Below are 26,127 nucleotides of genomic sequence, written 5' to 3'. Positions count from 1 at the left end.
AAAAAAGTGATTTATTCCTACGTTCCATTGATAATTACAAATGTAACATTATTGAATTTATGTCACATAATCTTCAGTAAAAAGCCCTTTCTCTCTTTAATTCTACATAATCTATTAAGGCAATGAAGTCCAGCAAACATACTATTGTCAATTAAGATTCACAAAACACTGGAAATGATGGAATTTGGTTAAAAGATCTGAGTTACCATCGAACATGGTAAAGAAAATCACTGGTGTATTTTGGGTTCACAGTTTTCCAAATGGAGAATGGTAATCTGTCCATCTTCAAGCAGATTCTTCAGTCTGAGGGTGAACATAGTCTATGAGAGTTCACTGAGCCTGAAACAATATGGGGTACCTCCCAAGTCAGTGGAACACCTTGGTTTTCATAGAAGGATCTTGTAGTAGTCGTCCTTGTAGCTGTATAAAACCACCACAGCCATCCTGTAAGAGGATAACATTTGTCAATTATATGATTTTAAAGAATATTCAAAACAAAAAAATGTTATGGAGGACATCCAGGTGGGACATCTCAAAATCAGGACAAAAGAATTCAGCCGGGATGGTTTCCAGAATCTTAGATTTCCCTAGATTAAGAGGTCCTGTTGAAATACCAGAGATTTAAACTCAGCCAAAATGAAGGTTTTGGCTGAGTGATGCTTTCTGAACGCAAAGCTCAGCAACTGCAAAGCCCTCTGTAAAGTTTAGTTTATGGTCATGCTGCAGCCAGGTGACTGCTGCATGAGCCCATTCATCTGGCTTCAGCTCCATGTGCCCCACATTCACTGAAAACAACAAAACAAACATAAAAACACCCCCTGAATACTTTCATTGTTGCCTCTGTGAGGCCCATTTATCAGTTAAGACTTTTCCCCCCCAAAATGGCAAATCAAACACACAACAGAGACAGGAAATCAAAACCAACTGCTCTGGTGAGGCAGACAGGAAGCCAGAAAGAGTGGCTTTGATTTTTTTTTTCTCATTATTTTTGTTAACATCTCATTCATGAAAGAGAAAATCCACTGAATCCCTCACAGTGCTGATCTCTATGGGTATTCACTAGCGTCACAACGGGCGGATTTAGCCTGGGCTTTGAAAAATGTTCTGCTGGGGAGTTTGGGAATAATAACCACTTCATCCACAACCTCAGAAATGGATGAAGTTAACCCGCCCCGTACGCTGCAGTCTCAGTGTCAATCAACTGGGGTGTTAAGAGCCAGACATCAGAAGACCAAACAAGGCAAATCCTTCTCCAGATTTCACCTCAGGAAATGGGATCAGCTGAGGATTTGATGTTCTCCAAGGCAGTAGTTAACCGTCTAATAGCTCCCTTTGAAGGACTGACTGTCACTGTTACACCTGGAGTGTGTGGGCTTGGTGGAGCTTTGGGGTGGCAGCTGCCCGTAAAAGGAAGTCTACCTTTTTTTGCCGTTATTAAAGTCATCTTTATTGTATTCCACTTTTTGCCTCAGGGTTCATTTTAATAAATATAACAAGTCAGTAGTGAACGGAAACATGTGGGAGTGAGCAGAGCAATGAGGCGGTGGGTTATCTGGCTCATCTTCCATGGGGGCTCCTGCTGAGACATCTACAACTATTTGTTAAGAAAATGTCTGTACTGTGTCAAGTTCCTGTTGGGATTTTTTTTTCTATTTTTGAGGGGGAAAAGTTCAATAAAAACATTTTGACAGTGACGAAACGGCTGTGCATGTGAAAAAGAAGCGACAAGAATTTTTGCTACATCCCTAAAATCTTTTTAACTGTAAAGTCAGATACTTTCTTTTTTCATTCAATCTGAAAGGATAGGGAGAAGACTGGTGAGATCAGGAAGATGTATAGAGTCAGATAGGCTAAAAATTCTGATTATTATTATTAGACTTAGTTTGTTGCTACAGTGATGATACAGTACTATTTTTGTGAGTGCACACGAGTCATCAATTACATTGTATATGTTTATATGTAGCTAATATGACTGCAGCTTTGAGCCTCACTGTTGACATGGCTTTAGAGATGGCAGTATCGGTTGGTCCACTCTGGTCCAAACTTAAATATCTCAAAGAGCCAGACGTTCTTCACCCAGGCTTCTAAGACATTTTGTTCACATTTATGGTTCCCAGGGAATTGCCAGTGCCACCGTGAAGTTTAGAATTTTTAGTGAAATGTTTTGACAGCTATTGGTACAGATATTCATGGTGCCCAGAGGATGAATCCTTATCCTAAAAACTGCTGCCAGCACCACCATGAGACCATCAGTTTTCAGATAACTAGTAAAATATTTCTAGGGTTAAAGTACAAGTACTGGACTCTAGTAATTCCCTGACTTTTCCTCTAGCGCCACCATGAGCCAACTATTGGATGGACTGTGGTTCACACATTCATGCCCTCCTGAAGATTAACTGTAAGTAATCTGGTGATCCTCTGACTTGTCATCTAAGACCATTACCAAGTCAAAATTACATTATTAAATTTGTCCAACACTTCAGTTCAGGACCAAACTAGTGACATTAAGTGGTAATTTGATAATGTTAGCAAGCTGTCACACTTAACAACTAAGATGATGGGCATGGTATACATTATACCTGCATTTAAAAGCACCACTGTGCCTAAATACATTCCCAGAAGCTTCTACCATGGCTGTTAACCCTTAGTTTTATTACGATTAACAATATATGATAGCTAGCTGGGTTTGGCATGAAACACTTTCTTACTTTAAACTGACTTAGGACTACAGAAACATGCAGACAGGCCCCCCAATTGCACATCCCAATTCACCTTTTTGTAATTTTGTAATGGTGTATCTCATCGCAGATGGACTTCAGGTAGCGCTGCTTGGGGAGACGAGACAGCAAAGTCTTCACACTGCTGTTGAACTGCTCCTCGCAATCATACTTGGGAGAGAGAGATAAAGATCAAGTTGAGGCAAGAGGATGGGAAGTGACAAAATATTACACATACATAAACCACACATACTGTACTGGACTTCAAACAAAGCCTGGTACATTTTCTTGTAATTTTCTACATAATTAAAAAGCAGAAGACATTTTGGAGGAATGAATGGGGTGTTTCATCAGCAGGCTTCAGAGTATATTTTTGCATGTCAAGTGTAGTGAAGCAGTGACGTTGAAAAGCTACACTGGGTTTATAGATTTCCTTGGTTCCTTGTGTGACTAGGGGTAATTTGCCATAGCCTATTTAAAACAGGCCTTTCCTGCTCGCCTGGCTAACACACTGAGTATTGTCATGCGTTTTATACACTAAATGTGTTTTCTTTGACACGTGCTGTGACAGGCTGGCTGTATAGGTGGCCTTTTCATTTATGGAGTGGAGGCTTTTTGCTTATATAACAGCGGTGTTAGGAGCATTTTTCATCCTTCGTCATGTTTCTTAACACAATATAATTAAAGTCTTTTTTTAAACTTCGGCTTTCGGGAACAAGGGTTTTTATGAGCCCGAGTCTCGCTCAGGAGTTTGGAATGCGAATATTAACACCTCTTAAGTATGCGTTTTGTTAACTTTAGTGCGTGCCTGTCTGTATGTGTGAGCCTTATTAAAGGAGTGTACGTCAGATTCTTGCAGCAGGTCTCGCTGGCTTTGGAAAAAAGGCAGGGGTGTTCCCTCACTCCACGCCTCATCAGACAGGACCGTGAGGAAGGAGACGGGATCCCCTCTTCCTGTCTAGGATCTTGACCTGTGTTGGCTGTTCTTTCCACCCCCCCCTTCCCTTGCACATTCATTATGATGCAGGCTTTTATTAACTCTGCAATGTTCTTGATGAAGCCAGTACGGAACAAACCTCCAGAGTCAGGAAGTTGATCAGGGTTTCCTTTTGCAGGTCCACCTGCGGGGATAAACACAAAAGCAGGGTTACACAAAAACACAATGGGGACTTGGTCTAAATAGGAAAATTCTTCACAAAACTACGACATACTGTATCACGCCGCTCATGCTATAAAATACTGCATCTGGAATCTAGCTAAAAATGATTATCAAATGTATTGTAACCCATGTTCCGCTTGCTGCCCAACAGATTGCATAATTCTTTTCACGCAATATAAATCATCCAACTCTGACATCACTAAATTACGACGAACTCCACTTTCCCCAGGCCTGAAAGCACCCCATGTCCCCAAGGAAGGGGCTAATGGTCTCAAGGCTTTATCATTGGAAAATGAGTAGTTGTGTTCCAGGCTGAATGATAGACAAGCAGGCTGCTGACACACAACAACAAAAAGATTTACAGGCCTGTGCAACTTCTCACTGGAATCAGCATGATTATGCCTGTTATGTATCAATATTTCGTATTCACTGTTGTGACGCTGATACAATCCAGACCCCTGACAGGAATGACAAATGTATTTGGAATATGCAGCGACATGGTAAATAGGACAAGCAGGGGTGATTTACTTTGAGAATATCTGGCCATAAATCTACAATGTAACCACAAATAAACTCAATATGGCAGCCATTTACATCCCATGAAATGACACGCTGGCTGCCTTCTGTTTAGTGTTCATTGTTCTGTAGCGGCTGGAATGGATTCACAGCTATCATACCTCCAGCAGGGGATTTTTAGCACAAGGCAAATAACTATAAAAGGGCTGCTCCCTGTGATGTTTGCTGTTTCAGCTATCAGAAGCCCTTTCCTAGCTCTGTGATTTCACACATGAATTCAAGAGATAAGGTACAAGTGCAAAAAAGAGAAAAATGAAGGGGGATGAAAGGGTAAACAAACAAATTACTTACTGCCAGAACCTCAATGTCACTGCTCTTGTTTGGCAAATTGCTGCCGAGATTCTGTAATCTGGTTTGGATCTGAAAGAGAGAGAGAGAGAGAGAAAGAAATAAGGAGAGGGAGCAGGGTGGATGAAAATAATAATGGTTCCCATGATCAAAATTAAACAAAAAAAACAAAAAACTGTTATATAACACACCACTGGCCTGTTTTACAGTTACAGGCACTTACAAGAAATAATGGTGACATAGAGGCAACTTCTAATTTCACAGCAAACAAGCACTTGGGGAAAGAAACATGTTTGCTTTGGTGTGAGTCAATCATTTAAGGGCAAAAGACCTGGCACTGACCCAGGTGTGACCCTGCTTGACTTTGAAATAAATGTGTGAACACAGTTTATCATAGAACTGCAGGATCTCCCCAATAGACGGACATCATGTTTCCTACTATTTGATTGTGTATATGTGTGTGTGTGTATACTGTGTCACAAATTGACCTGGGTCTCATAGCGCCGTCTCACACTGGCAGAAACTTTTTCCATGCTGATGACATTTACATTCATGTTCACAGTGCCGCTGCTCCCATGCTGCTCTGATGATCCTGCAGATATAAAAGGACCATTTCCACATTTTATCCACAAGGCTTTTTACACTTCCTGTGTCCAACAGCTTATCACACCTCCACATTCCCATAGACGACTACCATAGAAAACTACTCTTGCTCAACCATTGTTCAGTTTAATTAGAGCAGTTTGTTAGCTCCCCCGGTGTGTGCCAGAACACTTGAGCTTATTCCTCTGTTGCACTAATTGTACATCAGTCTGGATAAGAAATCAGTTAAATGCCAAAAACTGTACATGTAAAACTAGGATCAGTCATACTTTGCTGAGTCCACACTCATCACAACATTTATGTCCCATGATTTTCCACTTTTACATCATACACTTTGGTGGAGTCAAAGCACAACTGTATGAAAACAGAGGTGTGACTGTTAAATGCTGCGGTGAGGCTTTAAGAGTTACAAATATATAGTGTACACTGTACATAAGAGCTGACTGTTAAGAGTAAGGAGGTAATCAGAACGGGCTGAACACAGTACCTGTGGTGTTGAGCAGGGATCCTTTAGGGTTTTGAAGAGACATGGTTTCAGATATTTCCCTACAGGCACACAAGGACAACTTTGTAAGAACAACCACTTCACATTCGTCGTTCCCAGACATCTGAGCGGCACATTAAGTGGAAATTTCTTTACCTGATGTTTCTTTCCTCAAAGAATTTGGTCCGACATTTCTGAATGATGTGGTCCACCAAGTCCGCCTCTGAAATCCGTTTCTCGGACTGTCTATCCTTCTCAAAGGATTTAACCTGAAAGCAGAGAATGACTTTAACATGTGCTGCTGTATAAAACGTCCCATAATTCTCTCTTATCAAAACAGCACACTGTGATCTCCAATGCTGCTCCCCAGAGCAATGTGTTGTAAAATACGGTCAACTGCCAAGTGTATGCAAATTTTGACTTAAGATATCTGCTGCACAATGCTTTGCTTTACTGCGCTATAAGGCTGAGTTACCTTCACATAGTTGCCCTCCTTGTCAGATACCTGGGCCATGCAGGTGATGCCGGCCAGCCTGCAGTGGTCAAACAACGTCTCCTGAGACTGAAACAACAAAAAGCTTCATTACTTAAGACACACTTGGAGTGGTGGTTTAATAGTGTAAGTAGAACTAGGCGTCCATTAATAAAATGACTAAAACACACATGAACCATTGACTGCTAGGATTCTGTTGCACCAGATTGATGGATTAACTTTCCTCTGTTTTCAGTGTGGGGATTTAAGGATGTTTATATCAGTTACTTACTAAAAGAATCATTAGTCAAATTTGAAAATATTATAGGAATTTCATAGCTAACAGTTACCCAGTTCAAGCTGTGACTGATGTGTTTGCTGAGACTATGAGAAAAAGGCATGTTTGAGATAACTTTCAGCGAAAGAGTTGGAAACATTACATTCATGACCTCGAGAATTCCTCTGTAGCGGGAGTCAGTCAGTTTAAGTGGACTTTAGCTTGTAACAAGAAGAGTGTACAGTGCACCGGGACTCACGACCCAAACCAATGTGTATTCAGGTAATGCATTCAACCATGACATGTGTATGTGTGTGTATGTATGCATATGTGCGTATGTGTGTGTCAACCCAATTTAGTTTCATCAAGCTAACAGCGGAGCGTAACAAACCCTAAAGTGTACCACAAGTGTGTGTGTGTGTGTGTGTGTGTGTGTGTGTGTGTGTGTGTGTGTGTGTGTGCATGTATGTCACTTCATCTTGCCATCATGCAACTTCCTCTTCTCTTGAAACTTTCTCATTGACAGAACAAATCAAGTCAAAAGTAAGCCAGTGCCTGCAGGCGGATGATCAGCTCTGAGCCATATGCCTTAGCTGACTGCATGTGGAAGGGGTTTGCCATATTTGGCTAATAAAAGCTAGAAGAGTGGAACTGTCTCCTGAGGATGAATTAGAGCTGCAGATTTAGACTTTTAAGAAGCCAGCATGTGAAAGGTGTTAACAAAAGTCTAGTGAGGGGGGAGTTAAGGGTGAGAAGATCTGAATAAAGTGTTTCTCAACATCTCGCCACTTGTCAAGGCACTGGCCTGCATACGTAATCAACAACAAAAATGCACTTGACGATTTGGAACATATTCAATTTGTTTCCTGCCAAACCCAAACTTTCCTAATTGCTTGTAGGGGAAATAAAGGTGAATTACTTGGGTCCTGTGCCAGCACAAAAGACAATGAAGACCATTAAAACACTACAACAATGGGTCATAAAACAATAAAGGAGAGAGCAAACAAACATGAGGAGCATTAAAATGTGAGCACAGAGCTATGCCAATGAGGGCTTTTTTAACCTACACACACATACAAACACAGGGCTGAGATCAGTTTGTCACATAAACATGAAGAATGTGACAGAAGCATGACATCAGGAGCTTTGGGCCAGATAGATAAATAACTTCTCTGTGAAAGGGACAGATCTTGTCCAATCACAGTACAGTTGTCTCTAACAAGACCTCATCAAAAAACTATTGGAAACATGTCTAACAGATGACTGGTGATTCATGACTCTATTGTATTGCCCCTACATGTCCAGTAAGCCTCTCTCATATGCAAAGTGCAGCTCATTCTCTGAGATGTTTACTATTTTTGATCCTGTTGCGATAAGTCTGTTGCTGACAGATAAGGGGCATTTTCCACATGGGTGGGGGAGGAACGGAAGTCAGGTGTTGCCCCCTGTAGGACGGATGAGGTTACAACAAGACAAGAGGAACAGGAAATGGCCCATTTTACACAATGGCTGGTTCACTTTGTCTGTTTAAGGATCTACAAACAAATGTGGTTGAGTTTAGACACACAACAACATGAGGGTTGAGTTCCAAAATGGTTCAGTAGATGTGCCTTTTGAAATTCATCCTCTCGCTTAAACTTTTACAAGTTCAGTGCTGTTCTCACATTTCTTCCTATCTCAGGGTCCGGAAGCAACAGAAAGGGAGTGACTTACTGAGGAGTGAACTCTGCTTCCTTTAGCTGAGATATATTTAGGCTTGGGTCTTAATTATTCTGTACTACTTGCTTATAGTATGCCTGGATTGCCTGGCCTGTGTTTAAATTTGTAATAATGTTGTCTTCATTTTTTCTTTAATGTAACTGCCTAGAAAAATTAAGACTGAATATGATAAAAACTAAACAAAGTTTCTACTGAAAACCAATTTCAGCAGTTAATGTACTTTTTCAACTGCTGGATCACAACTTCTCTAAATTAAAGGTGATATATGCACATTTCCAGGTCTGTATTTGTGTTTGAGATTCAACTGGAATATCTTTGCATGATTTACAGTTCAAAGATTCCTTATTTATCTGATTTTGGCTCCTTCAGCTCAGCCTCTGTCTGAAACAGGCTGTTAGCTGCTGTCTCATGAAGGTCCTCCTCCAGATGAGCCCACTCTGTTCTTGTTGGTTAGCTTCCAGATTCAGTTGCGGTTGTGGTTCCTGAGGCTACTTAAACAAACAATAGTAACAGCGTTTCACTTCTTTTTCTTGTTCTTTCTTAAATGGAAACTTCTCAAATACACCCATACTTGTCTGAGCCAAAACATGATCCGAAATATCCAAGTGGAAAACGTGAACAACCTTAGCGACACAGGCTATGGGAGGACGGCTATTTGTGGGCATTCGCAACCAATCTGATGTCATCATGAGGAGGAAGTAGAGGTAACTAAGTTGAAGCCTGGGCTTTTTTACTTTGACCATGTTTAACATAGATGTCTGACATCACAACAGTACAAAAATAACAGAAAATCACAAATATGTCCCCTTTAGATGAAGCCACGGGTTTCTAACATTTACAAAATGATTCTTAGAACCTGGCCACAGTAAAATCATTCAGACAATAAATGTAACTCTATCAGGTGGGCCGCTGACCTGTGAGACATCGTAGGCAATGTCTGCTGAGACACCGTTGCTCCACAGCTTCTGGACAACACTGACGGCCCTGGACATTGAAGATTGCCCCACTGGGACCACCAGCACATCACAGGAGCTCACTGATGGCTGATAGAAAGAGCAGATATGATAAGGCTGTTTCCACCAAGCAACAATGGGAAAAACATTAGACAAATAATAAGAGATGCAAATATATTTTTCCCTTGTACTAAATAATCACAATCATTTCAATGCTTCTGTCTGTCTGTAGACTTACATGAAGTGTTCCTGGCACATCATTTTACATTATGAATCTAAAATATAAAAAATAATGTACCTCCAAAAATAACTCCATGGCGTCAAGAGTCACAGTGATCATAGTTATTAACATGTTTCTAAAAGTGGCTGTGTGGCAGCCGACTACTGTAATAAGGCATCATTAAATATGAAAGTCTGTCTGCTGCTCCTTCATTACAATAATTAGGAATGTCAGAACCCAGTGTGTGTTCATGCGTGTGTGTGTGTGTATCTCACTGGCTCCTCCATGCTGGCAATGGCGGCACAGACTTTGTCCAGGGCCACACTAGCCCCAACTGCGGAGGGAACTGGCACTGTGGAAGCTGGCACACGACACTCCAGGATCTAGCAGCACAGAGAACAAACTACATTAAGATACCACGTAGACTGCATCACCAACATCGCATCATATGGAATTAATGAAATACAGACAGGAGAGCTGGATTTAGGATGGAAAAAATGTGGTTCAGATACATGCATGTGTGGAAGAAATACTTGTGCCCACATTTTTAAAGTAACGGCCGCTGATTTTGGTCATGACTTCAGACGGTTTGTTTAGTGGTTTTTGGTATGTGGAATGTGGACGGCTGATGCTGTACAGTAAAACTTACCAAGTGGTCGTAGCGTCCTCCAGCAGCCACTATATCTGGTACGGTTCGTGTGCGCTTCCTGATGAAGGCCACGAACTGAAAGATGACCCCGGAGTGGTGCTGCACCTTGTACACTAAACCTAAGTTGACCACCATCTATAAAGAGGATATATCTGAATTAAAAAAGGGGGGGGGGGGGGGGGGGTATGCACAGAGGCTCAACTTTTACCTTTTATTTTACAAGGGAATGTTGACAGCTCTACATCGTCATTGCTCCGGAGAAACCAAATCACCTGCAGTTTCACTCCCAGCTTGTGCAGCAGCCCTGTCAGGTCCTCCAGATCCTTGAGACCCTGCTTGGCCAGCTGGGTGACAGCAGTCTTCTGTTTGGTGAGTGATTCCAACATCAGCGCCACATTCTGCAGATCCCCCTTATGTTCTATGTACTTGAACAATGTCTGCAACTGGATGGAACAGAGGAGGAGACATCCTGATGTTTACGAGCCAGTACAAGCATGCTGTTGCAAGACTGATTATTTTTACAGAAGGTTCATACATTAGGTGGACACTCACACTGTTGGTTGACAGTGAAAAGTTGCAGAATTTTGCCTCCATCTCACGTTTGGTCAGCTTTTCACTCTGGGGAGAATAGAGAGCCAGGAAAGGCCATAGAAATGTTATCGCCATTATATTTGGGAATAAATCCTCTGTATATATTCATATCAGGACATGCCAGCAACAGATATGCAATGTGGATAACATCTGTGATGCACATGTGACCTGCACTGACCATGGCATCGCACAGTATGTTGGAGGCCTGGCTCAGTTTGTCCTCAGGGACTCCACTGTGGAGGAGTATGGCCTTCAACAAGCTGGTGTGGTTCAGGTAAATGTTATAGTTCCGTTCCTGTGGTCACAAATAACATGCAAACACACCTTTAACCCCATGGGCTGCAATTACAGTCAAAAGCAAGCAAACTACTGTACCAAGAGCTTCTCAGTGAATAATGACTGTTGTGTCCGGCTGCCTTCTCATTCTGTCTGACTCATATATTCTTAAAAGCTTTCACACAAAGAGCTGGGTGGTGGAAAGGATCAGAAACAGGATCTGCGAGGGATCATGTAAAGGCCAAACCCCAAGTTGAGTGGGTTCATACGGCATGAAGGAGAGGTGTGAGTGGAGAATGACGCAGCACTAGGATGTGTGGACAGGAAATGGATTGTACTGGGTGGGAAGAAAGGAAGTGGACCGAGCTGCACAAAACAGATTTACTATGCAAATAATAAATACACTGTAAATCTGTCAGGCTTACACATACTTTGGTATGTTAGGAATGTGAGTGGGAACTAAAAGGGAAAAAACAACACCAGTACAGGTTGACAAGATGGCATCCCTAGGAAAATAAAAGGACAATGAGGTATCCGGCCAATCAACAAACTGTTTGGACTGAATGTGAATCAAAGCGGCAGCACAGCACAAACTGTCACTTCTTCTTTAAAATACAAGCAGTTCATGTTTGCAACCTGAAGTGCCGGGAATTCCTGGACTATTTCAGAGATGGTGTAAATGGTCTCGGCATCTGGGAGCAGGCTGTTGGTGACGGGTGTGATGATGTCAAAGGCACACTCCAGAAGCTCCCTTGGGTGCGAGCGATCCAGCTTCCTTGGGCGAAACACACGTTCGATGCTGTACCTTGAACCATGAAGAGAAACATAGACATATTTGTCTTTGCCCGTGTGTGTTTATTCTCAATATGAATGTCAGTTTTCTCAAAAGACACAGAAAATGTATCTTTCTTCTGGTTCAGAAAGAGGACTGTACATACCAAGATGGTCTTGGTATGTACTAAATGATCATAAATACCATCACAACTGTAGCAAATTTACTTCAGTGTTTATGTTCAAGGTAATCAAAATAGCACAGAGGTGATGTAATACTATAGTTAATATGATCAGTGCACCAGGCCTGCATAATAAGGAGAACTGTCTATTTAACTTAAATATCTCTAACATGAAGACAATAATGGAAGCATATGGCTCATCTCCAAGCTCATGACTGGAACTACATATGGAAAAAGTATTTAAATAAAAGAAAAAACACACACAGAAGAGTAATTTGTAAAACCATTTTGTGGTTACAATGATCATTATTATCACAGATGTATAATTTACAGGATTACTGGTATAAAGATGTGTTAAATCTTTCAAATTTACCTCTTCAGATGTGTTATATTACTGCGAGCCACAAATCTTGCAAACGCCATCTAAAGTGAAAAGAGAGTTGAGACATTGGGTGCACTTGTATAATGACAGTGAAGTCAGTGCATACCAGCCTGTAATCAATCAGTGTGGAAACAACCATTTAGTCCTCAGGGTTTCCTGAGGTAGCAGGATCTTAAGGCGGCTGCTGATTGCAGCCTAACACCATGTGTGTGTGTTTGTATGTGCTGATGCAAATAGTTGTGTACGAGTGTGGACATGCACACGTGCATGTATTATGTGTATGTGTACGTGTGCGTGTGTTGTGCTCACACGAAGGTCATAGGGCAGAGTAACCAGCATTCCACTGTGGTCCATGAAGCAGGCCAGATCGCTGCCTTCATTCAACTTCCTGTTTCTGGGGAGGAGCAGCGGTGTCTGGAGACGCACCGCACCTGATGACAAACATCATTTATTGCATCTGCATAAGACAACATAACCCTCACCCTGACAGAAATGGTGCATGTGAGCAGATACAAACTGAGCATAAACAAATAAGTACAGCTGGACATCATCAGCAGTGTGCACAAGAATAACACAAGCACCTGCACCGAGTCTGTGCTGCCCAACAGTGAACTTATTGTTTAGCCGCAACTCACTGGAGCAGATGTTGGGGTCCCTGAAACGGCCTTGCAGAACGTTAGGACTCCAAGTGGTTTGCACTCACTCACACTAAACAAGTGCAGTGTACTCACCGTGCTTCTTGAAGATTCTGGTGATTGTTTCATACACATGCTGATGCAATTTGGCGTTGCTGAAGTTGAAGCTGCCCTGGAGGGAGACCAAACAAACAGCCTCTATTAGGGATCAGAACAGAGCGATTACGCACTTGCAGGAGGCCTTCTGCTGTTCTGCACAGACCAGATGAATGAAGTAGCACATTAACAAACAATGGGGATGGTGCTGCCACTCGTATGTGTGCAGTGACATCTAGAGGTAGAGAGGGGAATGATTGGTAGCCAGTCCAATTTCGAACTGAGATTACTGATTACTGCACAAAACAAGTTGAGTATACATTTTATCAAGAATGAATTTCATTTTCTTGTCATCTTGTGTTCTCCAGGTGCACCAAATTTTTTTCCCAAGAACAAATGAAGAAAAATATTGCTGTGCTAGGCCCTTAACCCGTGTCTGTAGAGTCAAAAGCACATTTAATTAAATCAATTCCTGTCAAATTCAAGTGTAACACTACATACCTGATCTTGGCTTCAAGTTTTGTGTAAAATATATAATATACCTTGTGTATGTCTATGTCATAGGTGAAATCCATGACCGGCGTGGTGTTTTGAGCAAACAGCTGGCCCACCATGGTGCGATAAGCCTTGCCATTCACATTGGCCATCGTGTGCTGCAGCACCTCATGCAGCTCGGACTCCTCCATCTGGGGCGGAGGCAGCAGTTCACTCTTCAGCAGCTCTTGGGCAGTGGGCCTTAGGGCGGGGTCATGAATCAGCAGCCACTCAATCACTTTCCTCTGACATGAGTATCAGACCCAAAGAAAAGACAATCATCTGTTTTTTTTCTTGTTGGATACTGAATTTATAACATGGAGGAAAAACATACAAATCAAATGCTTTACTGCAGCTGTCCTCACCTGTTTTCCTTGCTCATTTGAAGTAAAGTCCTCAGGGAAGCAGATGGGCTCCTGTTTTTGAAAAAGAGATGAGGTATGTAAGAAAGCAGTTTCAAAGCTTCACACAGCTAAAACTACTTATTCCCAGTCCTGAGTGTGGACATACCACACGTAGCTGGCCTAGAATAGTGATGCGCTCGGACCCAGTTGTCATCGGCCGGTAGGACATCTCAAACAGGATGATTCCCAGGCTGAACAGGTCAACTTTCTGAGGACAAAAAGCGATAAATATGATGGACTAAAAAACTCACCCAAGAATTCACACTTTGAACATCAACTCACACAAAATCAAGTGCACAAGACTTAATATTTTGGCCAGATAACTCTATGGATATCAAGTAGAAAAAAATTGAAATCTTACTTGGTTGTAGGTGGCTTTGGTATTTCCTTGAACTTCTGGACTGACATAAAGGGCAGTACCAACCATGCCTGTCATGTTACCTGATATTGAAGAACACAAAATGTCAAGAACGTGCATGAATATTAGAGTATTACAGTTACACAGTGTTAATATATTTTTAATTCTCTGCACCTGCTGGGTCCAGTTTGGGATTCGCTCCAGAGCTGGTCTCCTCCACTTCAAATTTACCTGCAGCCTGGGGAGAGATAATCAGTTTGTTGACATGTTCCTAACATCTTAAAGACTGTGTGAAGTGAATTCAGACATTTTCTTCTAAACACATTAAATAAGTCATAAATGTATTTCTAAAAAAGGTGTAAAAAACATTTCAACCATTTAGATTTGAATTGTGGAGCTAGGCTTCACAAACTGTGTTTCAAGATTTCTGTGTTCAGGGTTTAGTGGATGGGTCTGAATCACCGCCGTATTAGCTGCTGTAGAGGTATAAATACATTCAGCGCACACTACTACTACTACAGTCTACAGTTAGCCAGTTAGCTGAGTTAGCCACCAAGCTAGCCACCGAGTTGGCCGCTGAGCTAGCCGCCGAGCTAGCAGCTTAGTAGAAAGCTCTCAGACGTAGCGTCCATATTTCGGGTAGAGGTGGTGACTTTGATTGACAGGTGACACTTGGTAGGGGGCGGGGTTTCAGCGAACTCGGCGGGAAAGAGAAAGAGGTTGCTTTTTACACAACTTTGAAGCCTAATTTCATATATTTGACGATTTTTTTAATCATTCAAATTTGGCAGGGTGGTTAACAACACACTTTTCTGTGGTATGTCAAACTCAGAACACGTATTTATTCTTACTTTACACAGACTTTAATTACTGGTTTTATTCATCTTTATGTTGCTGCAAAACCTACATTTGAACAACTATTAAGCAAAGAAATGAGATGCAGCTACAGTTTCAATACTTCACATAAAATCCTTAACATTAACACCACAGCATAAGGAGCCTGTCAGCAGGTTGAAGTGGTTAACTGCTTGCTGACAGTAATGCATACCACATTAGCAGGATGGTCTGTAGCCAGGCCAAAGTCTCCAATCTTCACATGGTCCTGCGAGTCGAGGAAGATGTTGACAGGCTTCAAGTCCCTGTGAATCATCCCCTAAAGCAGAAGAGGAGGGATCTGCTCAGTTATTGGTGAAAAAATTGGCCTCAATGCTGTTAATGTTACTGCTATACAAAAAAACATAGAAATTAAAGCATGAATGGCTAAAATTGGTGATACTTCTGTGATAGGTGGGTTTATTAGTTTTTAAAAAGGAGGATGGAAACTAAAATATATAAAACACACAAAAAATAAACACCTGCTCGTGGATGTAAGCAAGGCCATCAAGGATTTCTCTGAAGAGCCTCCATAATCGAGTCGGCTCCTGATGCAGGCCTTGGTCTATTGTGTCCCGTAAAGTGCTCTTTTCACAGTATTCCATCTGTCAGGAACAGTAAATGTGTTACACGAAAGGCAGTGACCTCTAGTGGTATAAATGGGGCATTGCGATAAAGTTGAAGCTTACTTGAATGTACAAGTAATGTGCTATGAGTGTTGGTCGTTCTGAGTCTGTGCTCTCCGTTGTGTCGGTCACCGGCCTTTTGCTTGCCTCGACCTGCGAGAGGACACACCAGCCGTTTGTTACACTGAGCCAGACACTAACAAACAGATTGATAAATAATAAAGCAAAAATATTTAAACCTGTGACTCTTCTGTGCTTTCATCCCCATTGTCAAAGATGATGTCACTCTCTGGGTCACTATCTGATGGCCTTGATGAAAAAAAAAAACAAGTAATATATCAAGAGTTTGTGTAGGAGTAAGTCTAGCTGGAGTTACTGCAGCTTTAAAAAAAAAAAAAAGACTTACAGAAAAGAGGCACCAAACACATCCTCATCATCATCCTCATCCTCATCATCGCTTGATTGGTGCCCGCTACATTTTGCGCTGGAGGATCTCTCAATGGAGGTGGACCACTCCACCGAGCTAGACAGGGCCGGAGGCGGCGCCATGGCCTCCACATTATCAGGGAGGCCAAGGTCGTTTAGGCGCTGCGGAGCATCTCTGCCCTGAGGCGGCATGTCGGCTGTGCTTATAGGCTCTGAGCTGTCTGTAATGCTAAGAACTCCTGAAGAGATCTCATTGCGCTCGATCCATGCGTTATAGTAGCGCACGATATTCTCATGGTTGAGGCGCGAGAGCAGCGTCACCTCGCCTTTGATCCGTCTGAACTGCTTACTGGCTGGGTTGACCTGGATGCGCTTCACAGCATAGTAGCAACCGTCTAGTTTGTTCTGAACCTGGAGATGAGAGAATGGGAAATGTGGGAGAGGCACAGAAGCACAAGCAGCCAGGTTGTGAGTTTTCCATGTTAACACACACACACACACACACACACACACACACACACACACACACACACACACACAAACACAAAAAAACAGCATACCTTAATCACAGCACCAAAGGCTCCTTTCCCCAGAAGCTGGAGTTCCTCAAACTCGTCAAAGTAGCGAGAAAACTGCCTCTGTATTCCAGAGCTGAATAGAGGATTTAGGATGTGGCTTCTTGGGATGACCGAAGATGCAAAGTCCTCAGCAATATCTGAGAAATAGAATAGAATAGAATAGAATAGATCTTTATTGTCATTGCAAGTATACAATGAAACTCTGTTTGAGCAGTCCAATGCAGCATAACAATATAAAATAAAATACAGAAATGAATAGAGACTAAATAGAGAAATGAACAAAAGGTATAAGAGTCACTTTTGTGGATTGTTGATTTTTACCTTGAACCAACTCCTTCACTATATTTTTATATGGATTTTTATATGATTGTTAATTGAATATCTTCAGAGTTTGGACTGTTGTTTGGGCATAATAAGCAATTTAAAGACATCAACTTGGACTCTGTGAAATTGTGAAATACTTCGTTTTTTTACATTTTGAAGACCAAATGATTAATAAAAAAAGCTTTTGTAGAAACCTCTACCTTACACCTTAGTCTGGTTACTCAGTTCTAGGATATGTAGAATACATAAAGTCTGCCTCCACTAAAAAATGTGTTTTTCTTCCTGTTCGTACAGTTGGATGTTTGTGCAGAGTTTAATAGAGGGAGCCTGTTTTCACATCCATCTGCTGAAAGTGGAAAGTTAACAACTTAAACAAGTGTGACGTGAAAACTTGAAGCCTCCAATGCACATACACTGAGAACAGACTTTACAGTGAAGAAGGAGACCTTGTGTCCAGCAGTAAAACTTCTAAAATGAATGGTATTCACATATTTCTAGTTTCTGGATCTTTTTTTAGTGAAGGAGAAGGAGCAGATGTAATTTTAACAATATAATTATTAATATGTATTTTATATAGATCTTAAAACATGTCTGGAGGGAATCTCTCAGTGGTTTGCTGTGCAGGATTTTCAAAAGGTAGTTCTAATATTTTGTCCACCTTAATTTACATATGGTACATGTAGGTTTGCATCACCTTCTGGGCTAGCATCCTGGTACTGTGGCTGATTTTTAGGTGATGGAGGCTTGAGGAAGGAGTGGTCCAAAAGCTGCTGAGTTGTCCAACGTTCAACATCATTCAAGCACACACACCTGTAACACACACAACACAAAAGATGGTTCCACTGTACAGTAATCTCTGGCATTGAGCTAGAACGATCTATTGTGTTGACAACAAAAAGCAGGCATATCGAGAGCAAACCAAAGGGCTGAATAATCTAAATGAACACACCAATAGTTTGTTAATTGGAAATCTCTTAGAATGGAATTATATATTAACAACTCAATGTGACAACTACATTTACTGCACTGCCAAATCATTTAACAGCCTATAAAACATCATGACCTAAAGGAACAAACCAGTGTTTTTGCATGTTAAGCTGGTTTACTACAAATCACATATGTTTCACTTATTATCAGTTGTGTGCCTTTCTACATAGTAATAGTTTATTTGAGGATTTTTAGTCAGGATTGAGAGGACATCATAGCACAGAGACAGCACTGGCCAAAGTTACAAATTACATCCTAATTGCAAAAGGACAAAGGACTTTTAATTGGCATTAAAAGAACTGTGTTAAGCTAGTTTAAGTTAAGTCCTGTTTATCTTTTTCAGTTTGTAAATGTTAACGATGATGCACACAAAATGTTAAGAAGTTCACAGAATTCCACAAGGTTCTGTGTTTGGACCAATACTATTTATCTTAAAAGTGCTTCTTTTAGGTAATATTATTAGGAAATTAAAAAAAACAAAAACATGAATTTGAATGATACCCAATTATCAATGCAGCCAGATGAAACCAGTTAATCAAAAATCAGATAACTAAACTCCAAGCATGCCTAAAGGGCATAAAGACCTGGACCTAGACCTAGACCTGCTTCTAAACTCAGACAAAACAAACTGTCTAGACCTGTTCTATGTGGAAAATGCCCAGAGAAAACATTCTGTTGTGATTTGGCATAATAGAAATAAAACTGACATGATTTGACTTGACATGACTGCCAACCACTTTTCAAGGCATAGTGTTTCAGAGTTTTGAATGTGTTTTTTTCTTTCCTTCCTGGCAGTCACTGGTTTTCATTCATTTCTGTACAGGAATCAGTTTGTAGACACATGAAACTCACTTGAGTTTTTTCTTTTACACATTACACATACACTTAAATTACTATGGCTGCGTTCACACTGCAGGCAAATCTGATTCAAATCTGATTCCTTCTCAAATCTGATTTTTAGGCCTGACTGTCCACACTGTTTTTAGCAAGTGTCCAAATCGGATTTGGCTCTGTCCAGACTGGGCCACATTAATGACCAATCTGACAGGTTGCCATGGCAATGTTGTCAGAGTGGAGGCGTCATCTAGTGTGTATTGTATGATGTCATATAATTGCGACAGCGACAGCAACAACAAACCCTCGAGCTTTGCTTGAACAGAGCCATCTCCCCAAAGATTAAGAATATGGTTTGGTCTGATGGACTGATGTTTTCGACGTCCTCCGTTGCCTCCAGTGATATCACCTAGCAACAACAACTGGAATAAGCGCGAGTCTGGTGTCGCATAGAGTGACGTGGCGTAGAGACATAGAGAGACGTCATGGACAGTCAAATCCGATATGAGTGTTTGGAGCTGTTCAGACTCAGACACATCTGTCCAAATGAGATTTGAAACTACCTCCCAAAGGTGGTTTCAATCTGGTTTGCAAAAATCGGATCTCATGTCATTTATGACTGTTCAGACTTCATAAGAGCCATCCGGTTCCAATCTAGATTGGCTAAAAATCAGATTTTGGCTTGCAGTGTGAGCGCAGCCTATGTAACAACATAACTTGTTAACAAAAGCAGAAGTGACGTCCACTTCAAATCTAAAAACTCTATTTTTAGAATGTAGTGAAATATTTAAAAAACAACAAAAAAAAAAAAACCCCAAAATGCCAGAATACCACAAACATACCTAAATCAAAAATTTTAAACATTGCATATTTTAGGAAAATGGTCACTGTTAAAGAATACATGATTTGCTTTGTACTATGTGTGATAAGATTGGTATGACTATAAGTAGCTTATGAAGTACAAATCCATACATACTTGTGGAGGAAGTCCTGGAAGTCAGCAGGCAGGCTGGTTGGCACTGTCACTGGATACTCCTTGACCTCATTGCCCTGACTGAGAGCTAGCAGCATCAACCCCAGGTTCCACACGTCCCCTTTTTTGCCCGTTTTTGTTGGCATCACCGTATCCTCTGAGAAACGCACGTGGGCCTGCTCAAAAATGTCTTCTTTGCAGATATCAGCAAATCTCTTTGACAAGCTATAATCAGTCAACCGAATGTTCCCCTCAGAGTCCACAAGCACGCTGGAGGCGCTCAGCTGTTTGTGGACCACGGAGTTTGAGTGAAGGTAGTCGAGAGCAGCCAGTAGCTGTGCTGTGTAATGGCAGAGTTTATCCAAAGGGACAGGAGTGTGGTTGATGAGGCTTTGGTTCAAATTGATCCCAGCTACATGTTCCACCAGCAGGTTAACCTCCATGCAATCCTCTTTCTCACTGGACCTCAGTGCCATGTAGTGCACCAAGTTTGGGTGCTCCAGTCGCAAGAGGGAGTTGAACTCACTTTCTGCCCCATGGATCTACACAGGAATTCAATTGCATGTGTACTTTTAAGTAAGAATATTGGAAAGAGCTTTTTATTAGGGATGCTCCGATCGATTGGCCGCCGATGTGCTAAGGTTATTTATCCATAATCTGTGAACTACTATTTTAAGTGGTGCACAAGGCTAGATTGTAAATACAGGACACTGAGGATTATAAGTATTATTATTCTCCCATCCATCCTGTGATCGGTGATCGGATCGGCCCCCAAAAATGCTGATTGGAGCATCCCTACTTTTTTTAAGTATGAAATCAGATTTTACTCTTTGCTCTTAAAGATGAAAATAAATAAAAGTAATAATTACTTCTTTCTCTACTTGCCTGCTTTTTACAGTTCTCAATCTTTGCTTTCTCCTGGCTGGTGTAGAACTTGCCAATCTTCTTGTTCCAGCGCAGCGACCACTCATAGATTACAGTAAAGTCTCCTGTGTTCGCCTCAAATCCATTATAAACACTGCGGCCAAGCCTCTCGCTGACACCTGTCAGAATCAGAAACACCAAAAAAATTTACAAATGGCTTACTATGACCCAGTTTGGATCCAACAAGCATGGTCTCATGATGTTCTCACCTAAGCTTTTCCCTCTGTGGACAACTAATTCACCAAAAGTGCTGCTAATGAAATGAAGAAGCTCTTGTGAGCGTTGGTTGTCTTCATTACACGTGTCTCGTCTGGTGGAACAGATACAACTGAAAGCATTATTACTTCATCTTTTAACATGAGAATGTTCTTGCTGTTTGTGAAACAGTGCACTGTATACCTGTGGCGTGTGTTTGAGGTAGTCCGACGGCGGTTACCAACTCCTTTCTTGGCTTCTGTCAGGTCAGGTGGAACTGCTCCCGGGCTGGGCGGGCTCCTTCCTAATACTGAGTTAGCACAGATTGGTTGCTCCATACTCTCAAGTCGCTCCTGCAAATATTAATGTCACACAGATTTTGTTGACATCATCAGAAAGGTTATAATTCTACTATGTTTATTACTGAGGTCTTAGTGGGTAGTACATTGAAAAGTGTTTCTAATATTTGACCCCTATGTTACTGGAGTGGACAAAATATTAGGAACACCATTTAATATAATGAATCCTAAGCTTTGTAAAAGTAGAATTAATAGCAGAGCTGTTGTACTGATTGCATTAGACTGCACAGGTGTACCTACTGAAGTGGCTGGTGACTGTTAATATACATTCATACAAGCTTTCCTGCTTTTACATGGGGATGTGTAGAAATAGTGTGGTTCCAGCACCTGTTTGGCGATTTCCTTTTTTCTCTTTTCCTCTCGTTTCTCCTCCTCTCTTCTTTGGATTTCAGCCATGATTTCTTTTTCCTACAAGGATGAAAATACCTCAGTCAACATCCTGTTCCACCCGAACTGCTGTCAGGCATTCGGATATTTAAGGAAAAATTAACAGGGTGCATGATTTGTCATAACATAAAAAAAACTCTCAGAGTTCTTGGAGAAAAAAGTACTTTGTAACAAAATCATCTTCATCTGTATTTTTGTGTGTGGTTTGATGAGCTAAACTGTAGAATTTCTGGTGACTATATATATACATACATACATACACATATACATATATATATATATATATATATATACACACACACATATATATATATATATATATATATATATATATATATATATATATATAAACATTACTTATTAAATACAGAAGATACATTTTATTGCTACCACTAGAGGAAACTGGGGATTATCTATTGTTTGTGGAAGGGTCTAGCACACAATTACATAAGCAGATAACAGCCCCTGATAATCCAATGAATGGCTTTTTTGTTTGTCTTTCTAACCGTCTCCTCCTCCTCCTTGCGCCGCTGGTCTATTCTCTGCTGCTCCTCCAGGTCTCGTTTCTCCTGCTGCCTTTGCAAGTTCTTCAGCATCTCCTCGTGAAAAGAGCGCAATGGAGGCTTGTTGTGCTCACTCAAGAAGCCCTGGATATGGTCTGCTAGCTCGTAAATCATCACCTAGGTGGAGAGGCACGTGCGCAAATTAACACAAGTCTGTGTAATACATTCATGCTTTTTTTTTTTGTGTGTGTGTGTGTGTGTGTGTCTCCACCCTCACCTCTCCACACCGCGCCTCTGCCAACTTGGTGAGTTGGTTGCGGAGGTTCTGGAGGTTTTCATTTGAGAGACCTTTGGCATTTTTCAGCTCCAGCTCTGGAGGCCTGTTGGTTCCCAAAGATATGATATATAAAGATAAAGATATGATATATACCAAGCATGAAGGATCACTAATAAACACTGAGGTGACATTTAGAACACCACACTGGATATCTGCCCTGATTGTGCATGGATTATTATCAGGCATGTGAGGCAGTGTGTCTGGGGCCCTAAAAAGCCAAAACATGTTTCCAGTGTCTAATCATGTGTGCTCATGTGGATAATTCAGAATGTACTGTTTTAGTAAATTGCAGTACATTTTTTTCAAAAAATAAAAATATTATTTCCAGCATGTCTACAGACTACTGTTTGCAATATATATAGATATTATGTGTCTGATATGTTTTTTCCACAAAAAAGTGTTAGAGACACTTATATAAATATACTTCATTTCAAAAGTTTACTACTTCACAGATGATTTCTTTTCCTTCACTGTAAAGTCCATTCTCTGTGTTTGTGTTTTGTAGACTTCAGGTTCCTCAACACACTTGTCTGAGCTGAATATTGGATGATTGGATCCAAACTATTTGTGATATCACAAATCATGCTCAGAGACTGTAATCCTTGAGGAAGTTTGCCAGGCTTTAAAGCCAATTTGACATAATGGCCAAACCGTGTAATAACAACTTCCAGGTCCAACTGGAGCCCAAAAAGCATTTTCCCCTGCACACAATCATGGGAAGGAATACTTTTTTTTAGCCTTACAATCCCTACAAAATGACTCATTTCAGTATCAGATTTTGATCCATTTGGTCTGATAACATTTTGAAAGTCCATAAGAGCCACATGATTGAATTATTTTATCCCCATTCAAGTTAGTGGAGGGCTAGACTAGAAGTTAGCTGGCCCTGCCAGCAGAAGTCTTTAGTGTGCATGCTGTTGGGTTAAAGGAAGAGCTAGTGTACTTGCTCTATGGGCTGCAAAACATGGAAGATCATGCAGAATCTGTTCATAAGGTCCAGGTAAATGTATACCATGAACTTTTTCGAACTTTTAGACTTCCTGTGCCACTGACCAAGTTTCATAAGAATGAACTGGGTCCCACCCCCAACTGTATCCAGTTCACTTAATACAATTGGATTTTTAATGAGCACAGAGAAACTTTCCACTTTCAGGAGATGAACGTGATAACACTTTTCTAGTGTCAAACTCTGTACATACATCATTCTGCAGTGAAGAACAGGAAGAAAAAACATGGAGGGGGCCTTCAAATGTTTCAACCATGTAAAGCACTTTGTAACTGTGTTGCTGTATTATTAAAGTTTGAAAAGTGTTGTATACTGTTTATTATCATCATCTTCGTAGTTTAGAGACAGTAAAGGTCAGGGGTCCGTACTCACACGTCGGGGTATGTGGGTGGACACTTGACCTCCAAGTCCACAGTGGCATAGCACTCCTGAACATTATTCAGCCCGTTGGGTCGCAGGCAGAGGTGCACCTCTGGGGGCCTTTTAACCTGAAAAAAGCAGATGGTACCTCGATTTGATAGGGACAATCACTTCAACTTACTACAGGTATAAATTAGTGATAACTTTCGCCCATCATCAGCTCACTCTGCTAACGTATCCAGCTACCTTCCACGGGTCCTTGTCCCGCAGATCATGGAAATCATCTCCAAAGATAGACGCGAGAGCCTCTAGTTCATTTTCCTGTTGGACTGTATAGTCGTCTGTCCCATCTGTTGGAGTGTGCTGACTGTTCATTCTTCTGCCTCGCTTCTACATGGCAGTCCTCCTCTGCTGTCACACTTACAGTAGAGTCAGGAAAGAAGAAGGAGGAGGAGGAAGAGGATCAGCTCAGCTCAGCACGCTGCTCCACAGCCCCACTCCGCTGCCCGGCCACTTTGTAAACTCAAACTGGAGCAGATACAGAGCTAACTGCGGTCAGCTACTCCGTATTCACTAATTTATCACACACAGACGGCCATGCAGGCTATAGGCGACCATAACAATCTGCAGCGGGCGCGTGGCTGTTACAAGCTGCGTCACAAATGAAACGTCATCACGTCGCTTTCACAAAAATGGCCTCTGGAGGGCAGTGTCATACATATACAGACACACACACACACACACACACACATACACATATACATTATGAGTGTCATACACGTATGCTGAGGCAACTTTCAAGTTAGAAATGTTGCATTAAAAGAAGCAACACACTACACCGTGCTACTAACGTACTTTGCTCACTGGAAGCTTTGACCTCACTCTGCATGTTTCTGGAGTCAAGTGACCGAGGAAAGAGGTGTAGAGGAGCCGGAGGAAAGAGTCTCCGCCCGGACGAGAGGTACATCCCTCCGGCGCAGGACAGGCTTCAGCCAGGAACATTTCAACGAGACCTCCAACTACTTTGAATTTGGCCTCCCTAAAGTTCACCCTTCACGTTGACTTCAAAACCTATTTCAGAGGTCGGTGGATGGGGAAGAGCCGTCTGGAGAGAGTTCAGAGCTGCCAAAGAGGCTGAATGAGACCCCTGGAGGACCTGTTTGGTTAGCAGGATCAGTATCATCAGTACGTTTCGGGGGTTTTATGTCTAAGGTACTCAAGGTTGGTATATAAAATTTGGATGAATTGACAATAAAACTTATTATTAAATAGTGTAGTCGTAGTGTTGTTTACCTGCTGCTCTAGTTTTGAATTGTTGTGATTTATTATGTTGTCCAAGAATACAAAAAAATTACAACGTCTAATTTCTCCCAGGATAATATATGAAATACTGGACAATGACATGTACAAATTATTTCTCATATACATTTCTATTATTATGAGTTCCAGAAAAGTTAGCAGGTATTTTCCAATATCATATCTGATGTAGGCCTACTCTCAGTTGCCAGGGAAACAGAGTGAAATGCAGTCTGATAAAACAGCTCTACAATGTACCTTACAATCATGAATATTATAATGTGCAGGTTGTAGAATGCAGCATTGATTCAAGTGTATGCTCAATTGTATTGCTAAGATGTGTTTCTAATATTTTGTCCACACCTTTTATAGCAATGAGGGTAATCTTGGATATTAGAAACACATTAGTGTTAAGTACTTGAGGAGTTTAAGACAAAAGTTTTCATCCTAGATAGAGAGTGGGGCGTCTCTGAGCTACACACAGTGCACAGACTGGACAGACTCAGCTCCACGACACTGGAAATGTCAAAGAAACCAGTTGGTAAGAGACAGACAGGTATGTTGGAATGTTGGGTCTCTTTAAAGTTAAAACCTGAAGAGTACGGTTTAGAACCTGTTCTATGTGTAAAGTGCCTTGAGATAAATTATTCTGGAGCTATAGTTTAATTTGTCCCATACTGTTTGCAATATGATAGAGAACTCCAAAAAGTCATGTACATTTATCACAGCTATCACAGAACAGAGTTTCTAGAGGGTGAGCTGATCTGTGAAGAACCCACCTTGGTTATTTCCT

General features: G+C 41.3%; 1 protein-coding gene across 1 annotated transcript; it reads right to left on the bottom strand.

Annotated features, from left to right (window-relative positions):
- eif2ak4 (eukaryotic translation initiation factor 2 alpha kinase 4) lies at window positions 1–24,651 on the bottom strand. The gene is made up of 39 exons (XM_053335748.1): window positions 24,285–24,651; window positions 24,051–24,166; window positions 22,613–22,715; window positions 22,339–22,512; window positions 21,773–21,853; window positions 21,291–21,439; window positions 21,101–21,201; window positions 20,853–21,010; window positions 19,971–20,509; window positions 17,868–17,983; window positions 16,832–16,986; window positions 16,252–16,682; window positions 16,085–16,154; window positions 15,909–15,998; window positions 15,702–15,824; window positions 15,395–15,499; window positions 14,521–14,584; window positions 14,350–14,429; window positions 14,095–14,196; window positions 13,950–14,000; window positions 13,593–13,829; window positions 13,051–13,126; window positions 12,629–12,750; window positions 12,311–12,360; window positions 11,621–11,789; window positions 10,887–11,003; window positions 10,670–10,735; window positions 10,390–10,560; window positions 10,118–10,252; window positions 9,744–9,851; window positions 9,210–9,338; window positions 6,303–6,389; window positions 5,984–6,096; window positions 5,831–5,889; window positions 5,229–5,332; window positions 4,744–4,812; window positions 3,794–3,838; window positions 2,773–2,888; window positions 1–444 (listed from the first exon to the last, which is right to left on the bottom strand). The coding sequence occupies exons 1-39, from the start codon at window positions 24,411–24,413 to the stop codon at window positions 387–389; spliced, it is 4,968 nt and encodes a 1,655-aa protein (XP_053191723.1). The 5' UTR covers window positions 24,414–24,651; the 3' UTR covers window positions 1–386.
- Window positions 24,652–26,127: the final 1,476 nt, after the last annotated feature.

The sequence above is a fragment of the Scomber japonicus genome, chromosome 16 (assembly GCF_027409825.1).
Source record: "Scomber japonicus isolate fScoJap1 chromosome 16, fScoJap1.pri, whole genome shotgun sequence".
Classification (NCBI taxonomy): Eukaryota; Metazoa; Chordata; class Actinopteri; order Scombriformes; family Scombridae; genus Scomber; species Scomber japonicus.
Note: the sequence above shows the minus strand (reverse complement) of the source record. Positions and strands in the feature narration are given on the sequence as shown.